General features: G+C 37.7%; 1 protein-coding gene across 1 annotated transcript in view; it reads left to right on the plus strand.

Moving 5' to 3' along the window:
* Positions 1–20,983, plus strand: part of plxna3 (plexin A3) — a 160,351-nt gene that overhangs the window by 3,349 nt on the left and 136,019 nt on the right. The window contains exons 2-3 of the mRNA XM_084389361.1: positions 9,868–11,151; positions 15,179–15,361. Coding sequence (XP_084245487.1) covers positions 9,967–11,151; positions 15,179–15,361 — 1,368 coding nt within the window. The 5' untranslated portion in view covers positions 9,868–9,966. The remainder of the gene's footprint in view (positions 1–9,867; positions 11,152–15,178; positions 15,362–20,983) is intronic.

The following is a 20,983-nucleotide window of genomic DNA, read 5'->3' on the forward strand; positions in this document are numbered from 1 at the left end:
AATCGCGTTTTTATCAAAGACTTCATTCAGTTCGGATTCAGAATGATGATCGAAACATAGATGGAGTTGATGGAGTTCATCAACACCCAAAGCTTCACAGTCCTACACCTCGTCCTGGGTCGACATTTCATTCAGTAACATCCGGCAGTTTTGATTTACATGCTGTTTAATGTTGATGATCGCTTTATTTTACATATGCATCTGCTTACATATGCTATGGGTTGCACACACACGTAGCGAAATACTTAGCAGACGCTTCGAAAGCATGCATCTTCGGAAGTGGAGGCGCTCACAAAGTTACAAAACATGCTGCGCCAGAGTTAAACCTGAGCGCTAAACACGGATGGGCGGGGCGGAATATTGGCGGCCTTTTTTCTCTTTCGACCAAAAACCGAAAATCTCATTTTCAGCCAATAATTTTCGGCGAAATTTCGGTGCATCCTTAGAAATAAGATTTTGGTCATATCACCCACCTCTATTTTGCCTTGAATGGTCTTTGACAGACCAAGTTGTATGTAGAGTTGCACGATTAATCGATAAATCGTGTGTATATATGAAGAGTTCAGATGCAAAAGCCTCTAAGTGCCATGTGAAATTTTCTTCTAGAATGATCATTTTTATAAAGCTTGTATATTTAAGTTAAGTAATTTCACTTAAATAACAATTAATAGGTAATTTGCATTGCCATTTAAGTTAAATTATATACTTAAATATATGAGCTTGATAAAAATTTCAGATGGCACTTAGAGGCTTTTGCATCTGAACTCTTCACTTATTATATATTATATAAAAAAAAAGCTAAAAGCATACATAACATACAAAATGTGCAGAGCAGTGGGTCACGAGGACTGGAATTGGGAACCACTGCTCTAGAACAACGTCACACTCACACTAACCCATCATTTCACCAACAAATGGAAGTTTTATCAGAAAACTAATCAGAAAGAAATCACTGGAAACAGTGAGATCGCAAAACGAACATGTTAAAAGCGACCATTTGCAAGCATTTTTTTTGTTTACTTAGGTAAAGGTTTACAATAAAAAGTGATACATTGATCATAATTAATTAATTTGTGTCAAAATTGCACATTAGTCAGACAGAAATAAAGTGGATTACCATTATTTCACAAAAGAAAGAGGACACACTTACTTATTCAGTCGCGTCTGTTTATTTGTTACAGGACATATTTACAACACATTTAGGAAGAATGATAATTTCTACAAATATGCCGCCAAAAATACAACCTGAGGAGCTTCAGCACAATACAGTTATATTTTCAGTCAGAGAAACAGAGGAAGCTCACGAAAAAAAAGTTGCTTTATTTTATGATAGGCTATGCGGAGCTAAATATGGATATCAGACAGTCCGGTAAGAGACGCACTGACAGATAAAATAAAAACATGATTGTGATAGCCTTTATGATTGTCTGATTTCTTAAGTCATTTTGTTAGTGCAGTCCTTTGCATCGCGTATACAATTTTTTTGCCTTTTACGCTGATCAGAATCCACAACGGATCACAAACAGAAGTTATACAGTATTGTTCAGTGACTTGCAAAATGGTCTTAAAAAACAACTAATTGTGACAACATTGCCCACACATTACTTATACTTAGTCATGCTAGATGCCATATTTAATGTTTTGCGAATGAAAATGAGGCAGACAGACAGATAGATAGCGGTTTAAAAGGGTTGTGTTGATGTGTACCAAAAAATGTTGACTGTTCACAATATTAAAAATGTCTTGTCTTGTGACAACAAACCCTAAAATTTGTGTTAAATGTTAAAAACATATTATAAACTGTTGAACTGACTGCATGTTTATCCATCGCAGTCTCTTTTACATTCAACGTCTTATATTTCCTTTCCTCTGTAAGGGTTATAACTTTTTGTGTTTAAGATTTTTGCCTGGCAGACTATTAGTAACCCAAGTCATATTTAATATCATAGATCATATATATTAATATCAAAACCATAATATAGAAATTTGCAGTTGAACTTTGTCTTGGGTTAGTAAGTCAGTAAATCTCGTTTTAGTTACTACCGCACTTTTTCAAAAGCGGTAGTGCTACAAATATATTTGTTATGCTTTTTTTCCCCGCATAGACAATCATTTCAGGAGTGAAAGAGAGAACGTTCACAAAATATTTGACCCCGGCCTCCAACAGGATGAGACTCAAAACTAAAATAACAAAAAGAGGAAATAATCGGAGGACACATGGAGGTTCCTCAGCCGCCTCTTGCGACCCTGAGAGCTCATAATGCTTAAGGTTATGACCCTCAGAAGAGAAGTGCATTATATATGTGATGCTGAATTATTTTGGGGATTGTATGTATGGAGGGTTCGGCCCTTTGTTGATATTGTGGTCACTCGAGGACGGAATCGCTTATGGCCACGGCAGCGTCTTGCCAACAGATACAGCATATGATGTTTGCCTCAAGCTCTGTCAGTTATATCAGATGACTTGGGCTTTATTTTACTTTGCTCTTTTTTTCATTTGGAACAATATTTGTGTTGAGAATAAGAGGCATGGGAGGAATGTTTGAACAGTCTGCATTAGTATGAAGCCATTAGTTCCACTTTTGACAATTGTTTTGTTTTATATTTAGGTTGTCAATCAATTAAAAACTTCAATTAAATGAATAAGCCAGTTAATTCATCAAATTAAATTACAGTTAATCACATATATCAATATTTTCAGAGAAAAATCACCTAAATGAAGATCGTTCAAAGACATTGTTACCGTGGCAGAGGAAAGCATTGAATTGACATAACAAAAAGTGGATTTAGAAGTCAATATATTGATCATTTCCATATCTTTGAACATAAATCTGTCACAGTCCACAGCAAGAGTTTCTCATTTGTCTGCGGTTGATTTAGTAGATTTAGTTATTCACACAGGACACTTTTTTTTGTATTCCTGTGTGCTGTTTTTTTAATTGAGTTATATGTCAGATATTGTTTTGTGTCATGCATCATGAGTGCTGTGTCGAATTAGTTGTTAATATGGTATAGCATTATTTAAATATTGAATGTTCTAATATTGTGTATTTTTAAATTTTAATATAAATAAAAAGTGTACATTTGCATTTTTCCATGTGCCTCCTATGTTTATGTGAATGGGTTGTGGTTGGTGTGCTCTTTTTCATGGAAAATGGAGATTAAAAATAATATATATATATATATATATATATATATATATATATATAGGCTATATATATTTATGCTTCCCTGTTGACCTGATCGGTCCCAGTGTGGATTCATCCATGTGTGAGATCATGTGTCCAATCCCGTGAAATAGCATTTTTTTTCGCCGTCGTCTTTGTAATCAAGAGCTGTTGACCCTCATTACAGAAGTGAGGAGAAGAGGATGCTGCTGTGAGTCCTTGATTAGATGGACTAGTGATGTGTCTCTCTCTCTCTCTCTCTCTCTCTCTCTCTCTCTCTCTCTCTCTCCCCCCCCCCCCCCCCAGCAGTTTTCGGTTACACTTTATTTTAAGGTGATGTAGTTACAGTGTACTTACTCAAATAAGTACTGAGTAATATTAATTAACCATATGTACTATAGTTTGTAATTATGCAAAATGTACTGTTACTACTATAGGTAAGGTAACTACGTCACCTTAAAATAAAGCGTTATTCAGTTTTCTCCCATAAAACGATTTACCATAGTAATATCTATATCCCTGACCCCAGTTTTGAAAACCCCTGCTTTAGATCCTTGTATCAATTTATTTTCTCTCCATTGGTGCTTTTTTTTTTTTAGTTGTTTTGACAGAGACTGTGATTTCCCTGGTAAATATTTCTATGGGTTATTACCTGCCTGTGTCATTTAAAATCATGTAGTGAATTTGTCAAAGCACAGCAGACACGCCTCAGACCTTGAATCGTCTCGAAGCCGTTTCCCTGCGAAAGGTAATAAATGAATTATTTTCTGTTATTGATATTTCAAGGCACTTGCTTCACCCCGACTGTGGCGTGTCAGGTGATGGTGTGATTCTCTCTCTTTCCTGAACCATTAACCACGAGCTCTCATATTGCTCAAGATCGTTGCGCCCCTCTCTACCCGCTTTCACTGAGTTTTGTGCCGTTGTTTTATGGGCGCAGCGCTGCTCGTCTCATCAGGATTCCACTCGGCTTCTTGTTTACAGTTCAGGACGGGCAGAAAGGTCACACGGGGGCGTTTGTCAGAAATATTGATGGTCTTGAAATATTGCACAGTGCCCAAACAGTCTTATACTGTATACATAAATATTTGTTTTGGGTCGGCGTAGATTTGCCAACTCCACCAGAGCATAGACGCTTCTGTGTGCTGATGGGCGCTAATGCTTTCGGCGACGACTTCTTACTTGCAGATCGCATGTTTGCTTTATCTGCGCTCTGTTTTGATGGGAAATTTAGTGCGAATGGTTTAATTTTGATATATTTTGTGTTTGCAGTGTTCAGTGGCCACCCGTTGTGTGTTTAGCATCATGAAACCAGCTATAAACACTAAAGACTATGAAATCTGCCTAATTTGCTATTAAGATGTACAGTAATGCTTAGATCTGAGCAGATACCCCCTGACGCTTATGTGACTTTCTCTCTCTGTCTGGTTTTTTTTTTCTGGGTTCAAGCATTCTGCTTAGGCATTCAGCTTTTGCACTGGCACCAGCCGGCTTCCACTGTGCTAATCAAATTACTGTGATTGCTGTTCAATAGCTTCTCCTGCAAATCAGGGAATGGATTACAATACATCATTATAATACAATGAGCAAGGATTTCAGATTTTAGGAACCCGAAAGGCTGCAGTGATTTTTCCAGCATTGTTTACATGTAAAATTACAGGAATCTTTCAAAGGTGCGCTTTATAAGATGGCATCACAGTAATTGACATCGTCCTTTCTTTGTTTTACCATGCAGATATCAGTTGTGTTGGAAATACTTCATCTTTATGTGCACTGTTTGTGAAATTTGTGAATTTGTGTGTTTTGTACATACTTTTTCAATTTGGTTTTAGGTCTGAAACTTGCAAATGGATTTTTTTTGTGATTTAATATAGGCTATGGCAAATCATCATTCAGATGTTGTTGTTGTTATGCGATTTGAAATGCATGAGAGAAAATGATGTTTGCTTTGCTTTTATCCAATGGGAGAAATGTAGATCGCATGATTTGCGCTTTAGATGACCTGCTTTTTCATTAATTGAACCTAAAGTAGCCATACTGTATAGTGAGAATTAGATATTGTGATAGGCCTGTATTATTCTATCACTGCCACAGCATTTAAACTTCAATAAAAAAAAAATGTGGCAGTATAGCTTGAGCACATGTTTTCCAGAGACAAATTTAAGCAAGACTCTTTAGTCCTGCCACATGCAGAAAAACTGTAGTGCTTAGGTTGTGGTTGCAATGAAGCCTTATTCCGCCTGTGTGTGCTTAATGTGGCCCTTCCTGACCCTTCCCTTCCCTTCTCTTTGGAGAGAAAGACAGAAAGAAAGGGAGACATACAGCAGAAGCCTTGCAGACCTCTTTCATTCCTGCTGTTCTGCCCAGTGGGGGGAAGCAGTGATTGAACAAACGACCGAAGTGTTTGATCTGCAAACCTCTTGTGTTAAATTTTCAGAGTGAATGAAATGGCGCTACAACCTCTTGCTGCGTTTTTTGTGTTCTCTCTGTCTTCTCTCTGTCGTCTTGTATCTTGCTCAGGTTTAAAAATCGAGAATTCGATTCAGATTGATTATATTAATATCAATTAGAATTGTTCAGAACTAGTTCCTTTTTTATTTGAAATACTCAGGGCTCCAGACTGCAACCAAATGGTCGCATTTTGGCACATTATGGTTACAGCTGTATTTGCATAAGGACATGATGGAAATACTTATTTGGCCATTTCGGCCTCTTAAGGGCTGGTTCACACATAAAGCGTTTTTTGCTTTGAAAAACGTGAGACATGGGAAGGATGGGGAAAAAAGGTCTCTAGACACGTCTTTTGAAAATTTAACAACTTAACTTGCTGCATTTTAGAACGCTGTGTCATGCACAAGACGCTACAAAAGACGTGAGCGCAATGGTCATACATGTCCGTCTAGCCGTCTACATGTCCGTCTACATTGTAAACATTGTAACATGTTGTCACTAAACTTCATAAAATTCTATTTAGTTACCAAATGTTTTGACAGTCACAATTACACTTATTGTGATGCAATATTTGTTTTTACACCCGGTCGAGATCTAGTAAGAAGCATTCAAATTCAGTGCAGAATTCTCTATTATAAATCATAGATAATATCAGTTTACATTGAAAAATAAAGTAGCGCAGTCCAATGAAAAAACTTGATTTTCCGGTACAGGATGAAAGTTTATTATTTACGAAACCGATTATTTATTTTTGCTAATTATAATTTATTTTTAGTTCGTTTTTCAGTAACTGTTGTTAGTTTCATTTAGTTTTAGTTTTAGGTTTAGTTTTTCATTTATGTTGAAATTTCTTTTTTATTTCAGTTTACGCAGGGCTGCCAACTCTCACGCAATTGACATTTTTCACACGCTCTCACGCCACACATCCATTTTCTCACGCACAGAAAAATTGCGGAGCAAAGAGATACTTTTAATATTAAACTAATTCTCAGCTCTTAGATTCCATCATTTTTATTACGAAATTCAGACAAAAATACGTTTGGAGCTTGTAAATGTGACGTGACAGATCGCTGAGCGCCTCAGTTCAAGTGCACGTGAACCGATCATCTGTTACTTTTTTATTTAAAGATGCAGTACAACTTACCGAAAGTAAACATAATATCGACCAATTAGTGTTTTTCAACCACTGAAAGAGGTCAATATATAACAGCAGGAGAACAATTAAGTCATATAACGTTACATTTACCTCAGGAAAGCCATAATGACCATAGCATATTAATTGAATAGAAAAAATTGCTTGAGAGGAGATTTTGCTGAGCACTATATTACATATTTATTATATTTTTACTTATGCCATTAAATAATTGTTATTATAACAAAAACTGCATTATATTTAATTTGTTATTTTTAACCTTTAATAATACCAGCAGATTAGGCCTTCTATGTTTACAGCATTAGGTGAGATTATTTTTTAAATAAAATTTAAAATAAACATGTATCCAAATTAGTCAATATTGAATCAAAATCGGAATCAAATCACAAGAATGGAATTGAAATCTTGACATTTTTGTCAAGCAATAATAAAAATTGTATACTACCAGTCATTGTACAATGTAAACATTGTAACATGTTGTCACTAAACTTCATAAAATTCTATTTAGTTACCAAATGTTTTGACAGTCACAGTTACACTTATTGTGATGCAATATTTGTTTTTACATCTAGTAAGAAGCATTCAAATTCAGTGCAGAATTCTCTATTATAAATCATAGATAATATCAGATCAAACAGTGCTGTTGTGGAAACCGGGAGAAACATTGTGCCATGAACAACCAAGTTATAGAAGGCTTTTCAGTCTACAAATCACCAACTTTCACCATGGGTTTAATGTAGTAACACTGTAACCATGGTATTGTGGCAGATATAGTCTAATGTTTTTACATTATTCATTTCAGGGTTCGTACAACCTTTTAAGAGTGAAATTCAAGCACTTTTCAAGGACTTTCATGTGCCTCTCACTTTTCCCAGCACTTCAAAGCTCTACATTTTCCATATAAATTATTATTTTTTTTTTTACATGTTACTGTTGTTAATAAAAGTTAATTTGATCTGCAACTCCAAGCTCAGTACTTTACTGTCAAATGTGCATTTCCAAGAAATAAACATTTAATATTGTATTTTACTGCACTTAATAATGCAAAATAATAGGCATTTTATGATTAAATTACCTTTTTTAATCCCCCCCAGCACCACCAGATCAGGTGCTGGTTCCACTATCTGTAGAACTTAGTGACACCGTTGCTACTCCTCTCAAATGTTAGTCTGGAGCTCTGATACTGGAAGTGAATGATTTTCATGGCACGCTGGTTTTCCATGGCCATTGAAAACATGAATATACAGTATCAAGCAATTTTAAAATGGAATTTTCATGGCCTTGAAAGTTATGGAAATGAGTTTCTAAAATTAATGTAAATACTTCTAGTCATTGTTCTAAGATATTTAATTGGCAGAAATTTTGCTCTCAAGCCACAGCCTGATTTGTAACCACATTTTGGTTCTTTGAATTATTTGGTCGAACCGGTTCCCAAATTGCTCTGATACATTAGCTAATGATACATTAGCAAATTGATTGTAATTTGAATCATTTAAAAAAAAAAAAACTTTTTCAATAATCACAAATGTTTGGAAAGGTCATGAAAAAGTATTGGTGTGGGAACCCTGCATTATTGTTTTGAAATGTAAAATAATCAACATATGACCACAGGCCTTTTGAAGAGGGTTTTTACTGTCCATCCTGTTCTCCTCCAAATCACAATGAGCCAGAATCACTTAGTGTAATCTGAATCTGAACCAGAATCATTAAATTCCTTATGATTCCCATCCCTGTTTTTGCTGTCTGGTTAAGGGGTGCTTCCTAATTAACAAATGCGCTTGCTTGGGATTAGTGCTTGCAATGACCATAAAGGTTTATTAGCAATCCATTGAGTGAAAGGAGTGGGAGTGACAAGGCTTGGCATCAACAGAAGCCACTCGATCAATACATACCCCCAAAATCCCCTCACCCAGCTGTCACGCACTGGCTCACAGTCCACTCTGAGTCACTAATGCCTCCAAATGGCAGGGATGGATTGAGTCTCAGGCAGAAGTGATGAAATTCTGATTGTTGGGTTTTAAAATCGGCCATTGTCAAAGTTCATTGCACTAGAACTTAAATCTTCATTCCCGGTAAATAACTCCAAGAACGCTGTGGCATAGAGCCGTGGGAATGTTGATGAACGTTAATGTTAATGACCGCCACATCTGTCTCGAGTCCCACGGAGGAGCTTCAGAAGGATAACAGGAGGTGATGACAGTGCAAGGAGAAAGTCCAGGCCTTGTCCTCTCACCTTGCACTGTTGTCACTCCTCCTTTTATATTTCCGGAGCTCCTCCTGGGACTCGAGACCGGTGTGGCGCGTAGGTGACTCTCATTAACACTCGCGCCACCGACTCCATTCCCACGGCTCTCTGCCCTGCTCTGCTTGCCACAAACACCTCTTGTACATGTGTACAGCGAGACAGATGAATACATGCAACACATGACTATTCACATTTACACGCCAACAGTGCATTTTCGATGTTCAGAAACTTGGCCCGTCTAATCACGGTGTGCTAATACAGAGGAAGTTGGATATGTTTCATGGTAGACAAGGTATACATATGCATTATCAAGGAATCATATGATCTTGATAGTGTTAGCACTTTAATCGGTTGATTGAGCTACATGGATTCTCAGTAAAATGTGGGGAAATCTGCCAAATTTGTTTGTGGTTTTATTGAACACTAGAAGCTTTGCATATCCTTCCAAAGAAGTAGATGAAGTGTATTGTTACTAGATGCATGATCATCATTGCATGATCAATTGCTTGATTTGTTTTAGCGTTTTGTGATACTGATAGGTATTGCCGCTTTAGAAAGAGGTTGTTATTGAAGAATGAGTCAGCGCACACTATATTGTACTGTATTGCAAATCAGCAAGAAACAGAATGTTTGATTATAAGGTTCAGAGTGTGGGTCAAAAAAACTAAATTATTACTTTTTTTTTTTCTTTGCAAAAAACATTGCCTTGGGGAAAAAGTGAAATCTTAAAGTGTGATGATGACCCCTTTAATGCAATTAAACTTTTAAAGATAAGACATTGCTTTGCCTGCATAATCCATTTTCAAACGTTTCACATTTTTTTTCCCTCGTTTCTCTCTCTTTCATTGTAGACATGAACCACTGAGACAGCAAAAGAAGAAAAAGCCTGGAATAAGCTTGAGGGAAGAGCTTCGTCTCATCCCCCCCCCCACGATTGAAGGTTTGGAATCATGAGGTCCTTGTGGCTGCTGGTATTTGCCGTCTCTGTTTTGACCGGGACCATCATGGCGTTTCCCATGACTCCTACGGAACACCCTGAAGTCACCGGAAGCTTCAGGGTGAAAGACACGAGCCTCACGCACCTCACGGTGCACCGCAAGTCTGGCGAGGTGTTTGTCGGCGCGATAAACCGAGTATACAAGCTCACCGCCAATCTGACCGAACTACGTTCGCACCAGACGGGTCCCGTGGATGACAATGCCAAGTGCTACCCGCCCCCCAATGTACGAGCCTGCAAGCAGAATCTGGAATCCACAGACAACGTCAACAAATTGCTGCTGGTTGATTACGCTGGCAACCGCCTGGTGGCCTGTGGAAGCATCTGGCAGGGCGTGTGCCAGTTCCTGCGGCTGGAAGATCTCTTCAAGCTTGGTGAACCGCATCACCGTAAAGAACATTACCTCTCGGGAGCCAAAGAGTCAGATGGGATGGCTGGAGTCGTGGTGGGCGACGATGACGGAGACTTGAAGAAGAAAAAGAAAGGTGGTAGTCGTCTCTTTATCGGTGCTGCCATCGATGGCAAATCTGAGTATTTTCCAACCCTATCCAGCCGTAAACTGGTGGCTGATGAGGAGAGTGTGAACATGTTCAGCTTGGTCTACCAAGATGAGTTTGTGTCTTCACAAATAAAGATACCTTCAGACACCCTGTCTCAATATCCCGCGTTTGACATCTACTACGTTTATGGGTTCTCCAGCCGTACGTACATCTATTTCCTCACTTTGCAACTGGATACCCAGCTCACCCAGGTGGACGCGACGGGCGAGAAGTTTTTCACCTCAAAAATCGTCCGCATGTGCTCCAACGACACTGAGTTCTACTCCTACGTCGAGTTCCCGCTTGGGTGCACCAAGGATGGTGTGGAATACCGACTTGTTCAAGCCGCCTACAAACACCGTCCTGGGAAGATTCTGGCCCAGGCTCTTGGCCTGTCTGAGGATGAGGATGTCCTGTTCGTGATCTTCTCCCAGGGTCAGAAGAACAGGGCTAACCCACCAAGAGAAACAGTGCTGTGCCTCTTTACACTGCACCAAATTAACCTGGCCATGCGAGAGAGGATCAAGTCGTGTTACCGTGGGGAAGGAAAGCTGTCTCTGCCGTGGTTGCTCAACAAGGAGCTGCCTTGTATTAATACGGTGAGTCTTTGACTTTGACTTGAATTGAACTGTCTGTCTCTCTGTCTATCTCTCTGGCTGTCTGATAAACTAACTTAAAGTGATAGCAATAGATTATGGTGACGATTTAACCCTTTTTCCTTTTGTTTCCCAAACAATTTGCTAGGGGTGGACGATATGACCAAAATCTTATATCATGATAAGAGTATATATATATATATATATATATATATATATATATATATATATCACAATATAGCTATTTTTGATATCAAAAGTTTAGCATTTTATTTAATTTTTATTTTAATGAAGTAGTATACATTTAAAAGTTTGTCCATTTACTCATTACTGAGTATAACATTAATGTAATTATCAGCATATTGGTATTAGTCATAATTTTTAATCTCTAATCATGTGCCTATCCATATCCAAGCCCTAAAATAAAATAAAAGATGGGCTGATAATGTTTTTGAAGCCACGTACCCTAAAATCTGATTGGTTAATTGAATTGTTATTTCCATGTTGACCCAGGAACATGTCCTTGTTTAAATCATGTTGTTAAAGCTTATATCAGTGTCATTATAGGTACCTGCACTGTAACAGAGAGTTTCCATGCTCACATAATTGCAGACCTTCAGTCTATGGTCTGTTTTCCATTTTATTTCTATTGTTGCTCCTGAAAAACTAATTTGTGGATGCTAGACATGATTCCTATTGACCTAATTGTGACGTGTTGCAGACTTTTCAGGAATGCCTGTGTAGGGGAAACTGTCTAACATGATTACACATCTTAATCTGATGTAATGTATCTTTGATGAAAAATCTATTCAAACCAGACAGGGTAGGAAGCAATAGCTTATTATGTGAGAGATGAAGAAGGTGATGGCTAGACATCAAAATCAATACGCCTCTGACATTTTAAACCAGTCAAGTGTACCACACATGGTCTGTCTCTAGAAACCCTTGACGCTTTATTTATGAATCTTTAATATTTGTCTCCTGTAATCTAGTGAGCAAAGACAAATCACATTTATGATTTGATGTTATCTATCTGCCTTGAAGCTAGGACTATGTTGAACTATGTCCAAGGGTTAGGTATTAAGCATTATTTAAGGGTTAAGCATCCTGTCATTTTGTAGATAATTATCATACACTAGGGTTGGTGTCAAAAGTACCACGGTACCATACCAGTATTTTGCACTTTTCAGTACCAGATGACAATGTGCTGCTGCCTGAAAGCCAAATGAAGAATTAGGGATGCATCAATGCATGATTTTAGAATGAAATTTGATTATGGAATTTAATAATCAATTATTATTTCTATGATATTCAGAATGCTACAAAGGCTAATGCTGATTTCGTGCACATTCCTACAACAAATGCTGAGAATGCATGACCGAGGAATAAAGGGTGCACTTTAAGAAAGGTTATGCTGCCAAATTCAGCCATTTTTCATGTTTGCGTGTGTCTATTTGAGTAATAAGGTAATAGTTGATATTTTATTGCTAAATTATGATATATAATGTTTATGTACTGGAATATTCAAATAAATAATTTGGAATCATTTAAAAAATATGCTGAGACTTGCACCTTTTGATGGTAATTTGTAATTAGACTTTTCTATATTTAAAGATGTACCTTATCTGCAAAAACTGAGATTCATGTATATTTTTAAATGATTAGTTTAGTAAACATTTGTGTTTCTATGCAAATCTATCATGCATATTCAACACTCTATGTACTGTCAGTTTGTATCGAGATACTGAAGCCAAAATTTTGGTTTTGAACCAACCCTAGTGTACATATTGAATCATTTTGCTGCATGTTAGTTGTCTGGGAGTTATTTACGAACTCTGGGCTTGTAAACTTAAGATCTCGTTTTTTTACAGTAGCAATGTTTTCCCCCTGTAAAAAAAAACTAAAATACAAAACACAGACAGCATTAGCAAACTGGGAGAGTTTGTTTTTTCTTTTTTCTTGCCTGGAGGACAACTAGACGAGAGGACAATTTGCGTCCGTGGCTGTAATTGCGCCGGGAACAATAGCACAACACCTCGCGGCCCAGCCAGAGCAGATGGGGCGAAGATGGCGAGTGCCGATGACCTCGTTCATTTGGGAGGAGTGGCTGTGGCTGTTTTTATGAGCGCCAACAGGGTTCCCCATGACTGATGCAAATCTGCTCCTGATTCCAGCGCTGCGGCTGTCGTGGGATTATTAGCTTGTTCTCATGCACGGCAACAGACCTCCCCTTATAATGAGAGCTTGCGTGTCGGCCGCAAGCTCATGCTTCGTTTAATACATTTACCCTTCATATGCATGCGCAAAAACAAGCCGTTCGACCAGCCTACCCCCCCACCCCCCACCCCCAAATCATCATTCAACGGCACGCTCTCTATATGCCCATCGCCTCGGAAGAATTCGGGCGGAAGGTGCCAAAAAATTCAGCTGTTGCTGTGGCACCTTTGTGTTTGTCATTACCGCCGCAAAGCGTCTTGCTGTTTGAGCTGATATCATTCATCCTGACCTCGTGCTGCACTTTACAGATTTTTTGTGTGTGCCGTTGGGGGCCGGGGTCCAGAGGAAGCGAGATTAAAGAGCTTTGTGTGTTCAGTCAGTTTTCGAGAATCTGGTAATGAGTCAACAGTTCACCTCCAGGATGAACCGGGGGACTGGGTTGGGTACTCAATGACATCATCGTTCGGCCGATCGATATGTTGCAAATGTTAGTTTGCGCAATTGATTTTTGAATAACAGAGTCGGTAACCCCTACATGACGCTGTTGTTTTTAGTGAATCTTACATATTTATTTTATTATTATTATAATTCTTTTGCCAGATTGAAGAGCTTTGTGTGTTCCGTGGAGCTCTGAGAACCTGGTAATGAGTCAACAGTTCACCTCCAGGATGAACCGGGGAACTAGGTTGGCTGCTTGATGACATCATCAATTTTGGACGATTGATATGTTGCAGATGTTAGTTAACGCAATTGATTTTTGAATAACTCTTCTGACATTTCCTTGAGGTGAAATGACATGCTGTGATTTTCTGTGTCAGCGGACAGCCATTAAAATCCGCTGAAATAATGCCTTTCAGAGACACTCTGAGGGCAAATGGTGCCTCTTTCGGGAGAGAGCACATCTAAAGTGATAAAGGACTGACAGTGAGGTAGATTGCAGGATGATGTCATGTCTCACCGGTCGGTGCGCGCCAGGCCCTGGTCTGATCCCCATGGGCTCACTTTCACAGCCTCTGTTTGGGTGGCTCTTCTCTGTCTGATCTATTAGCAGGCTCTTCCTGTCTCAGATGCTGTGATTTGACAACAGCTGGAGAAAGCTTTGTCTTCAGGAAATTATGGATATTATGTCTTAGGATTTGCCTGTGTGGATGTATTTGATTTAGATTTTTTTTTTTTTTTGGGGGATAAGTAAATACATTTAAGTATTTAATCCAGGCCACAAATCAGTTTTTACTTTATGCATTTTTACTGACCTTTAATGTCCCCAAAATTAAAAGCACTAACAAAGGCCACTATGGTTTAACTAATAATTTTAGATTAACGAGACGGCTATATTTTCTTTTCTTTTTCTTTTTTTCTTTAAAAAAAATAAAATAATAAAAATAATAATAATAATAAAAAAAAAAAAAAAAAAATATATAAAAAAAAAAAATATATATATATATATATATATATATATATATATATATATATATATTATTTTGTATTTATTTTGTATTTATTTTTTTTTTGTTATTTTTGTTTTGTGATTTTTTTTTTTTTTTTTTTTTTTTTTTTAATCACTGTAACAGATTCGCTAACCTATCATGTAATTGTTTTTACTGAATCTTAAATATTTCATATTAGTTTTACACCATTCATTGTTTACAATATATCAGTTTTATAATTTGTTTAATTTAATGTACCCTCAGACTTCTTACCATAGTGTCTATTTTTTTTCTACACATGGCCCATTTCAGGCCAGAACATGAACACAAAAGCAATCTTATTAATAATAACTAATTACTCTTCATTGTTTGTTTTTGTCCCGTAGCCCAAGCAGATTGGTGATGATTTCTGCGGCCTGGTTCTGAACCAGCCTCTCGGAGGATTGAGGGTCATTGAGGGCATTCCTCTGTTCGACGACCGCTCTGACGGGATGGCGTCCGTGGCTGCGTACACATACGGAGATTATTCGGTGGTGTTCGTGGGGACTCGCAGTGGCCACCTCAAGAAGGTAAGAAATAACCAGTCTGTGTGTTTTACCGCTGTCTTTTACGCAGATATCGTCAGCGCCTGGGCTTTCGGTGTCGTTTTTGGAGTTGGTTGTTTGGGAATATAGTGATAGATGGTCATAAGTGATATGGTGAAGATGTGCTCAAGGGAGTTTGCTTATATTTGAAGTGCACTGACTGACTAATCGGTTACGAATTCTTCTAATCCGTCAGTGATGATGTACTACATTGGAAGGTCAAAGTCAACAGTGTGTTACTTCTGTAAAGTGGCGTTTCTAAGAGTGAAACAGGATATTCAGCAAGAACTTGAGAATTGTTTTTATCCATTGGGAATTGATTGATTTGTGATTTCTATGACATATTTGTATAGCTGTTGGATTTGAACTAGTAAGATGGACTGGTGACATCAGCAGAGAAGAAAAATGTTTTCTTTTTATTTATGAATTTTTTATTATTTAAGTCGAGCAAGTTTTTTACATTTTCATGATTACAAAGGCAAACTTTTTTAAATAAAAAATAATGTGCATCTTATGAACGAGACTGTGCATTAAAAAGCTAAACGGGGGCAGTTTTGTTTTTATTTTATTTTATTATTTTTCATTTTATGTTGACTTAAATACTAGAGAGATATCATAATTTTTGACTAGCTTTTTCACAATTTGGAGAGGCAGAACTTAGATTTAGAAAATGTTTTTGAAAGAAGTCTGCTTTCTGCATTTATATGATCCAAAACACTGTGAAAACTAATATCATCCATCCATCCATCCATCCATCTCTCTCTCTCTCCATCTCGCTCATCCATCCATCCATCCATCCATTTATCTCTCTCTCTCTCTCTCTCTCTCTCTCTCTCTCTCTCTCTCTCTCTCTCTCTCTCTCTCTCTCTCTCTCTCTCTCTCTCTCTCTCTCTCTCTCTCTCTCTCTCCATCCATCCATCCATTTATCTCTCTCTCTCTCTCTCTCTCTCTCCATCCATCCATCCATCCATCCATCCATCCATCCATCCTCTTTTATCCTCTCCCCCAAAGGCATTTTTAGGACAGTGTCTTAAGTTAAAAGCAGTAATTTTGTACCACGCATTTCAAGACATTATGTTCCATTGCATTGTGCACCTTCTAGTTGTTTTTGAACACAAGTAAATAAGGTACAAAGATGTACCTTTTCGCTTTTGTACATTAGGGTACTGTCCCAGTGACAGCTTCGTACCTTTTTTCTGTGAGTGTATATTATCTTTAATTATTGCAACCTAAAGAAAGGACCTTTCCTCTTCATTCCAACACGTACACAAACCTCCAACAAAGCCATAATAAAAGCACCACCTTGTGACTCACTCATCCAGACCAGAGCAGGCAACAGCTGTGGATGTTTAAAGAATAATATGCCCACTGGTGAGTGTATGATGGTTCTCCACAGAAGTTACTAACTTTTTTTTTTCTTTCTTCCCCTCAAACAACAGCTTGACTCGTTCATAGCTAGCATTTCAGCCCATATATGCACACTGAACCTCGGGGGAGCCAAAGCGAGAGGGTGGAGTCGTTTTTTTAGGCCGGTCGTAAATAGTTCAAGCTGTGTATGAAAAGAGAGAGAGAGAGTGAGAGAGAGACCCAGTCGGCATTAAAGTTTAACGTTACTCAGCAGCCTACCGGCCTGATACGTGTCCTATATTAGGTCATCCCATGGAACTTCAACTTTTATTTGCAACGGCTTTAGGTTCCAGTTCATTGAGAGTATTAAAGGAATTAGATTAAATGTGAGGCTGATGAAATCGCTCTGAGAAGCTGACTTGGCTCTTTCTCAGCAGACATCATAATTAAAATGAGGTAGATGGGGAGGAAAATATGCTACAGTTTGTGTGCTTTCGCCGTTCCAGCTCCCAGCTGGAGAATATAAATGCGATCGCATCCATTCTCCGGTCGGAATGAGGGAGCAGGGGTCAGTCATGTGGGAGCCGTCTTGTTCCGGATTATTTACAGGAGTTTGTGTCTAAACATGTCCTGATGTACCTCTCGAAACCCCGGTGCGATCGCTGCAGATCAGACTGTTTGGAAACAGGGATACATCCGGAGATTGAGTTTGAGTTGTGCGATTGTTCGCCGTTAATAAACAGAAAACTGCGCTTGTGGTCATGCTGATAATAAGCAGCTCTGTTTGTTGATGGAGATTATATGATGTTGCAAAGACGCTCCCTCATCCATATGGCCTTCATATTGACCGCAAATCACAATAAACAGAGATGTGGGGAAATCGTAATGTTTGTATTTTCTTGCAAACATTCTGTCAGGATGAAATGCTAAACGGTTTGTGTACGAGACTCGCTCAGATTCTGGTTTTTATTTCATACATGTACTGTTTGTTCCTCCGTAAACAGGAGACGTGGAGTAGCTGTAGAGGAAGTGTGGAGGGATTTAGCTCATGTTGCAGGGAAAACTCGAATTTGCTCCTCAGAATCGGATGACTGAACACACCTGCAAGCTTAATGTTGCTGTTTGTATCACTTCAGTTCTATGTGCTTACAAGTGATCAGTGGAATAGATTTCATATCAGGAACTAAAAGTATATTTTACAACTTGATGTTCAACCAGTTAGCAAAATGGGTTAAAAATGAAGAGCGAAAACTTGATATATTAGCCACAATTGTCATCAAAACAAGATCTTGTATTTAAATGTATTTTTATTCATTTCTAATGTTTACAAAATTTTCTCTAAATAATTATTTTAGAGTTGTAACGGAAAACTCTTAGCTAGTGAACTACCATTTGAAAATTTGGGATCTGTAAGAATGTAAATGTTCTTGAAAGAAGTATCTTATGCTCATCGAGGCTGCATTTATTTGATCAATGATACAGTAAGAACTTTAATATTGTGAAATATTATTCCAATTTTTGTTTTCTGTTTTAATATATTTTAGAATGTAATGTATTCTTGTGATGCAAAGCTGAATTTTCAGCATCATTACTCCAGTCTTCAGTGTCACATTATAATATGCTGATTTGATGCTCATTTTAAGAGACATTTCTTATTATTATCAATGTTGAAAACAGTTGTGCTGCTTAATATTTTAAGATAAGATAATAAGATACTTTTTTTTCAGGATTCTTTGAATAAAAAGTTAAAGAACAGCACCCTTAATGCACCCGTGCTGAATAAAAGTATTAATTATTTAAAAATACCTGACCCCAAACTTTTAACCTCTTTTAATGGATAATTCAAAAAGACTGTAATTATCTGTTTGAATCATTGAAGGAATTCGTCAGGATGTGTGTACATTTTGATATTGTGTATATGAGCTCAAAGAAATTAAGAATAAATACAGTACAGGTAATTTTGGTTTAGCGCCCAATACCATACTAGTTTCTAAAACGGCATTGTGTTTGAACATGCTGGCTTTGGCACAAGAACGAAATGTGTTTTTACTGAAATTTCTAATCTTCCTTTGGCATATGAATAGATGATTACATATAACTCATTTAGCCACAAAAAGCATCATTTATCTCTCTTTAAACGGTCTGTGAAAGGCCTGTTGTGGTGATTGTGTACAGTGGTTTTCAGAGTGTTGGGCTACCTGCTATAATGTGGTGTAGAGAATACAGGAGGAGGCTGGGTAATTGCTCTATATCTCCCCTCGCAATGGCTTGTTTGTTTTGGCAAGAGAAAAGAGACGGCAAGCCGCTTTTTTCAAGCTGTACGGAAATCACCCATGAGTCTTTAGTGCTTCCTGTCCCTAGTTGGCTGCAAGTTGAGTCAGTCGGGATGTCGTTTGGACTGCTGGAGTCAAAACACTGAAGAGTTTTGTTACAATCTAGTTTCTCTGAATCATCCTACCTATAAAAGAAGTGCCTTTAATTGCCTATTACATTTTCTCATACTTAGTAATGCTAAACTTGATCTCTTAAAAGTTCCCAGACCTGAATGATACTTCAAAATGAGTGTCTTATTGTTGTGGTCATACATTTAACACACAGTTTTCACCTAAATGCCAATGAAACGGGTGTAAAAAATAATCTTGCAATGAGGGGCCTGAGCCATACAGAACACAATATGTATAGCGATGCCAACCGAGACTCTTTAACATTGGCCCTCTCACCCCCTTCCCTCATTGGGAAAAAAGTAAACAAGAAATACAAGCAATCAGCACAGTGAGTTTGAGAGTTATCACCAAAATAAAACAAAATGTAATAAATCCTCATTATCCTTAAATCCTCATTACAGATACTTGCATCATCACACAATCAGTGTGTGCATAGGGATGTGACGATAACCGCATTACCGCAGTAATGAGATGCCTACCGCGGTGTTGAGGTCATCACAGTTATCACCGCACTTTTCTTTTTTTGTATTTTAATTCGATTTTTTACAGATAATGTTCAATTACATACACACAAACACAGGCATTAAAGACAAAAGCATAACGTAAACAGTTGGAGTTAGATTTTAATTGCAAGTGCTTATAGTGATACTTCTCTTATGTGGTATAGGCGCGCGCTAGCCGGATGACATTATTCAAACAGAACATTAGTGATGACTTTCTCGCAGAGCTAGCAAAAGAAGAGAAAGAACAAGCGAGCTCAACATGCCCCAACATTGCTTAGTTCTGGTGAGTTTTGCTAAACTTCGATTCCTATTTCTTTAGACATTGTTTTTCAGGTAACAGTCCGTGGATAGGAACGCACTCGTCCAAACGCAACTTGTTCAAACTTTGAATATTTTATTGTACAAAAAATTGGTTACAAACGATGACAAAAACTGTTCCATAATTCCTATTAAACTTAAAAGATATCGAAAAAGCAACAAAGTTATAGAAATAAATTTTTTTTTATGTTATTGCTAATATTATGTTTATTAGCCTGTGTTAACGATTCGAATTTTTCAATGCAAAAACGAAATAGCCTATTGCATCATCTCGTAAATAACTGGGCAAAACTTATGGATACTAGGGATGGGCATTTCAAGCAAAAATAATATTCGATGATCGCTGGGAATTATTCGAAAATCGCACCTCTCCCTCACATGCTCACCGGTAAAACGGCGTTCGCTCAAACTCCGCTCCGACATTAAATTTCTCTTTACTTTTACATGTTGTAGTCATTCAAGAAAACATATTTAGTTTCATATTTATGTTTAAATGATATAATGTTATTTTTAACTGCCAAACCGCGTGATTTGTTGCTTCTTCACCACGGTAAGAAAAAATCCAATACCGTCACAGCCCTATGTGTGCATTTCAGCGGAATATGGTCACAACTGGCCGGGTTGCAAAACCTATTACACACAAAACCAACAAAATGTAATGTAAGCCGACACATGACAGCGCTCAGACCCTTCCACATCATAGACAGCGAACAGAGATCATGGCATTTTCACAGCAGCCGATTAAATGAACGTAACAGACAGTAATAAACTTATGATTTGGGAATTTTTGTTACTGTTATACAGAATCACAGCAAATATGCACAATGTTCGCTTAGTTGGTAAATGTACAGATTCTGAAAAATGACTGTTTTATCAATTTAAAAGCTTAAAACAATGGCAGCGGCGGGCAGAGTAAAATCAGTTGGCACGTCACGTGATTTCCTATTCGATTTTGAATAACTGACCCAAACAGCAAACAATTCCAGCAGTAAAGC

This window comes from Rutilus rutilus (assembly GCF_951802725.1).
Source record: "Rutilus rutilus genome assembly, chromosome: 19".
Taxonomy (NCBI): Eukaryota; Metazoa; Chordata; class Actinopteri; order Cypriniformes; family Leuciscidae; genus Rutilus; species Rutilus rutilus.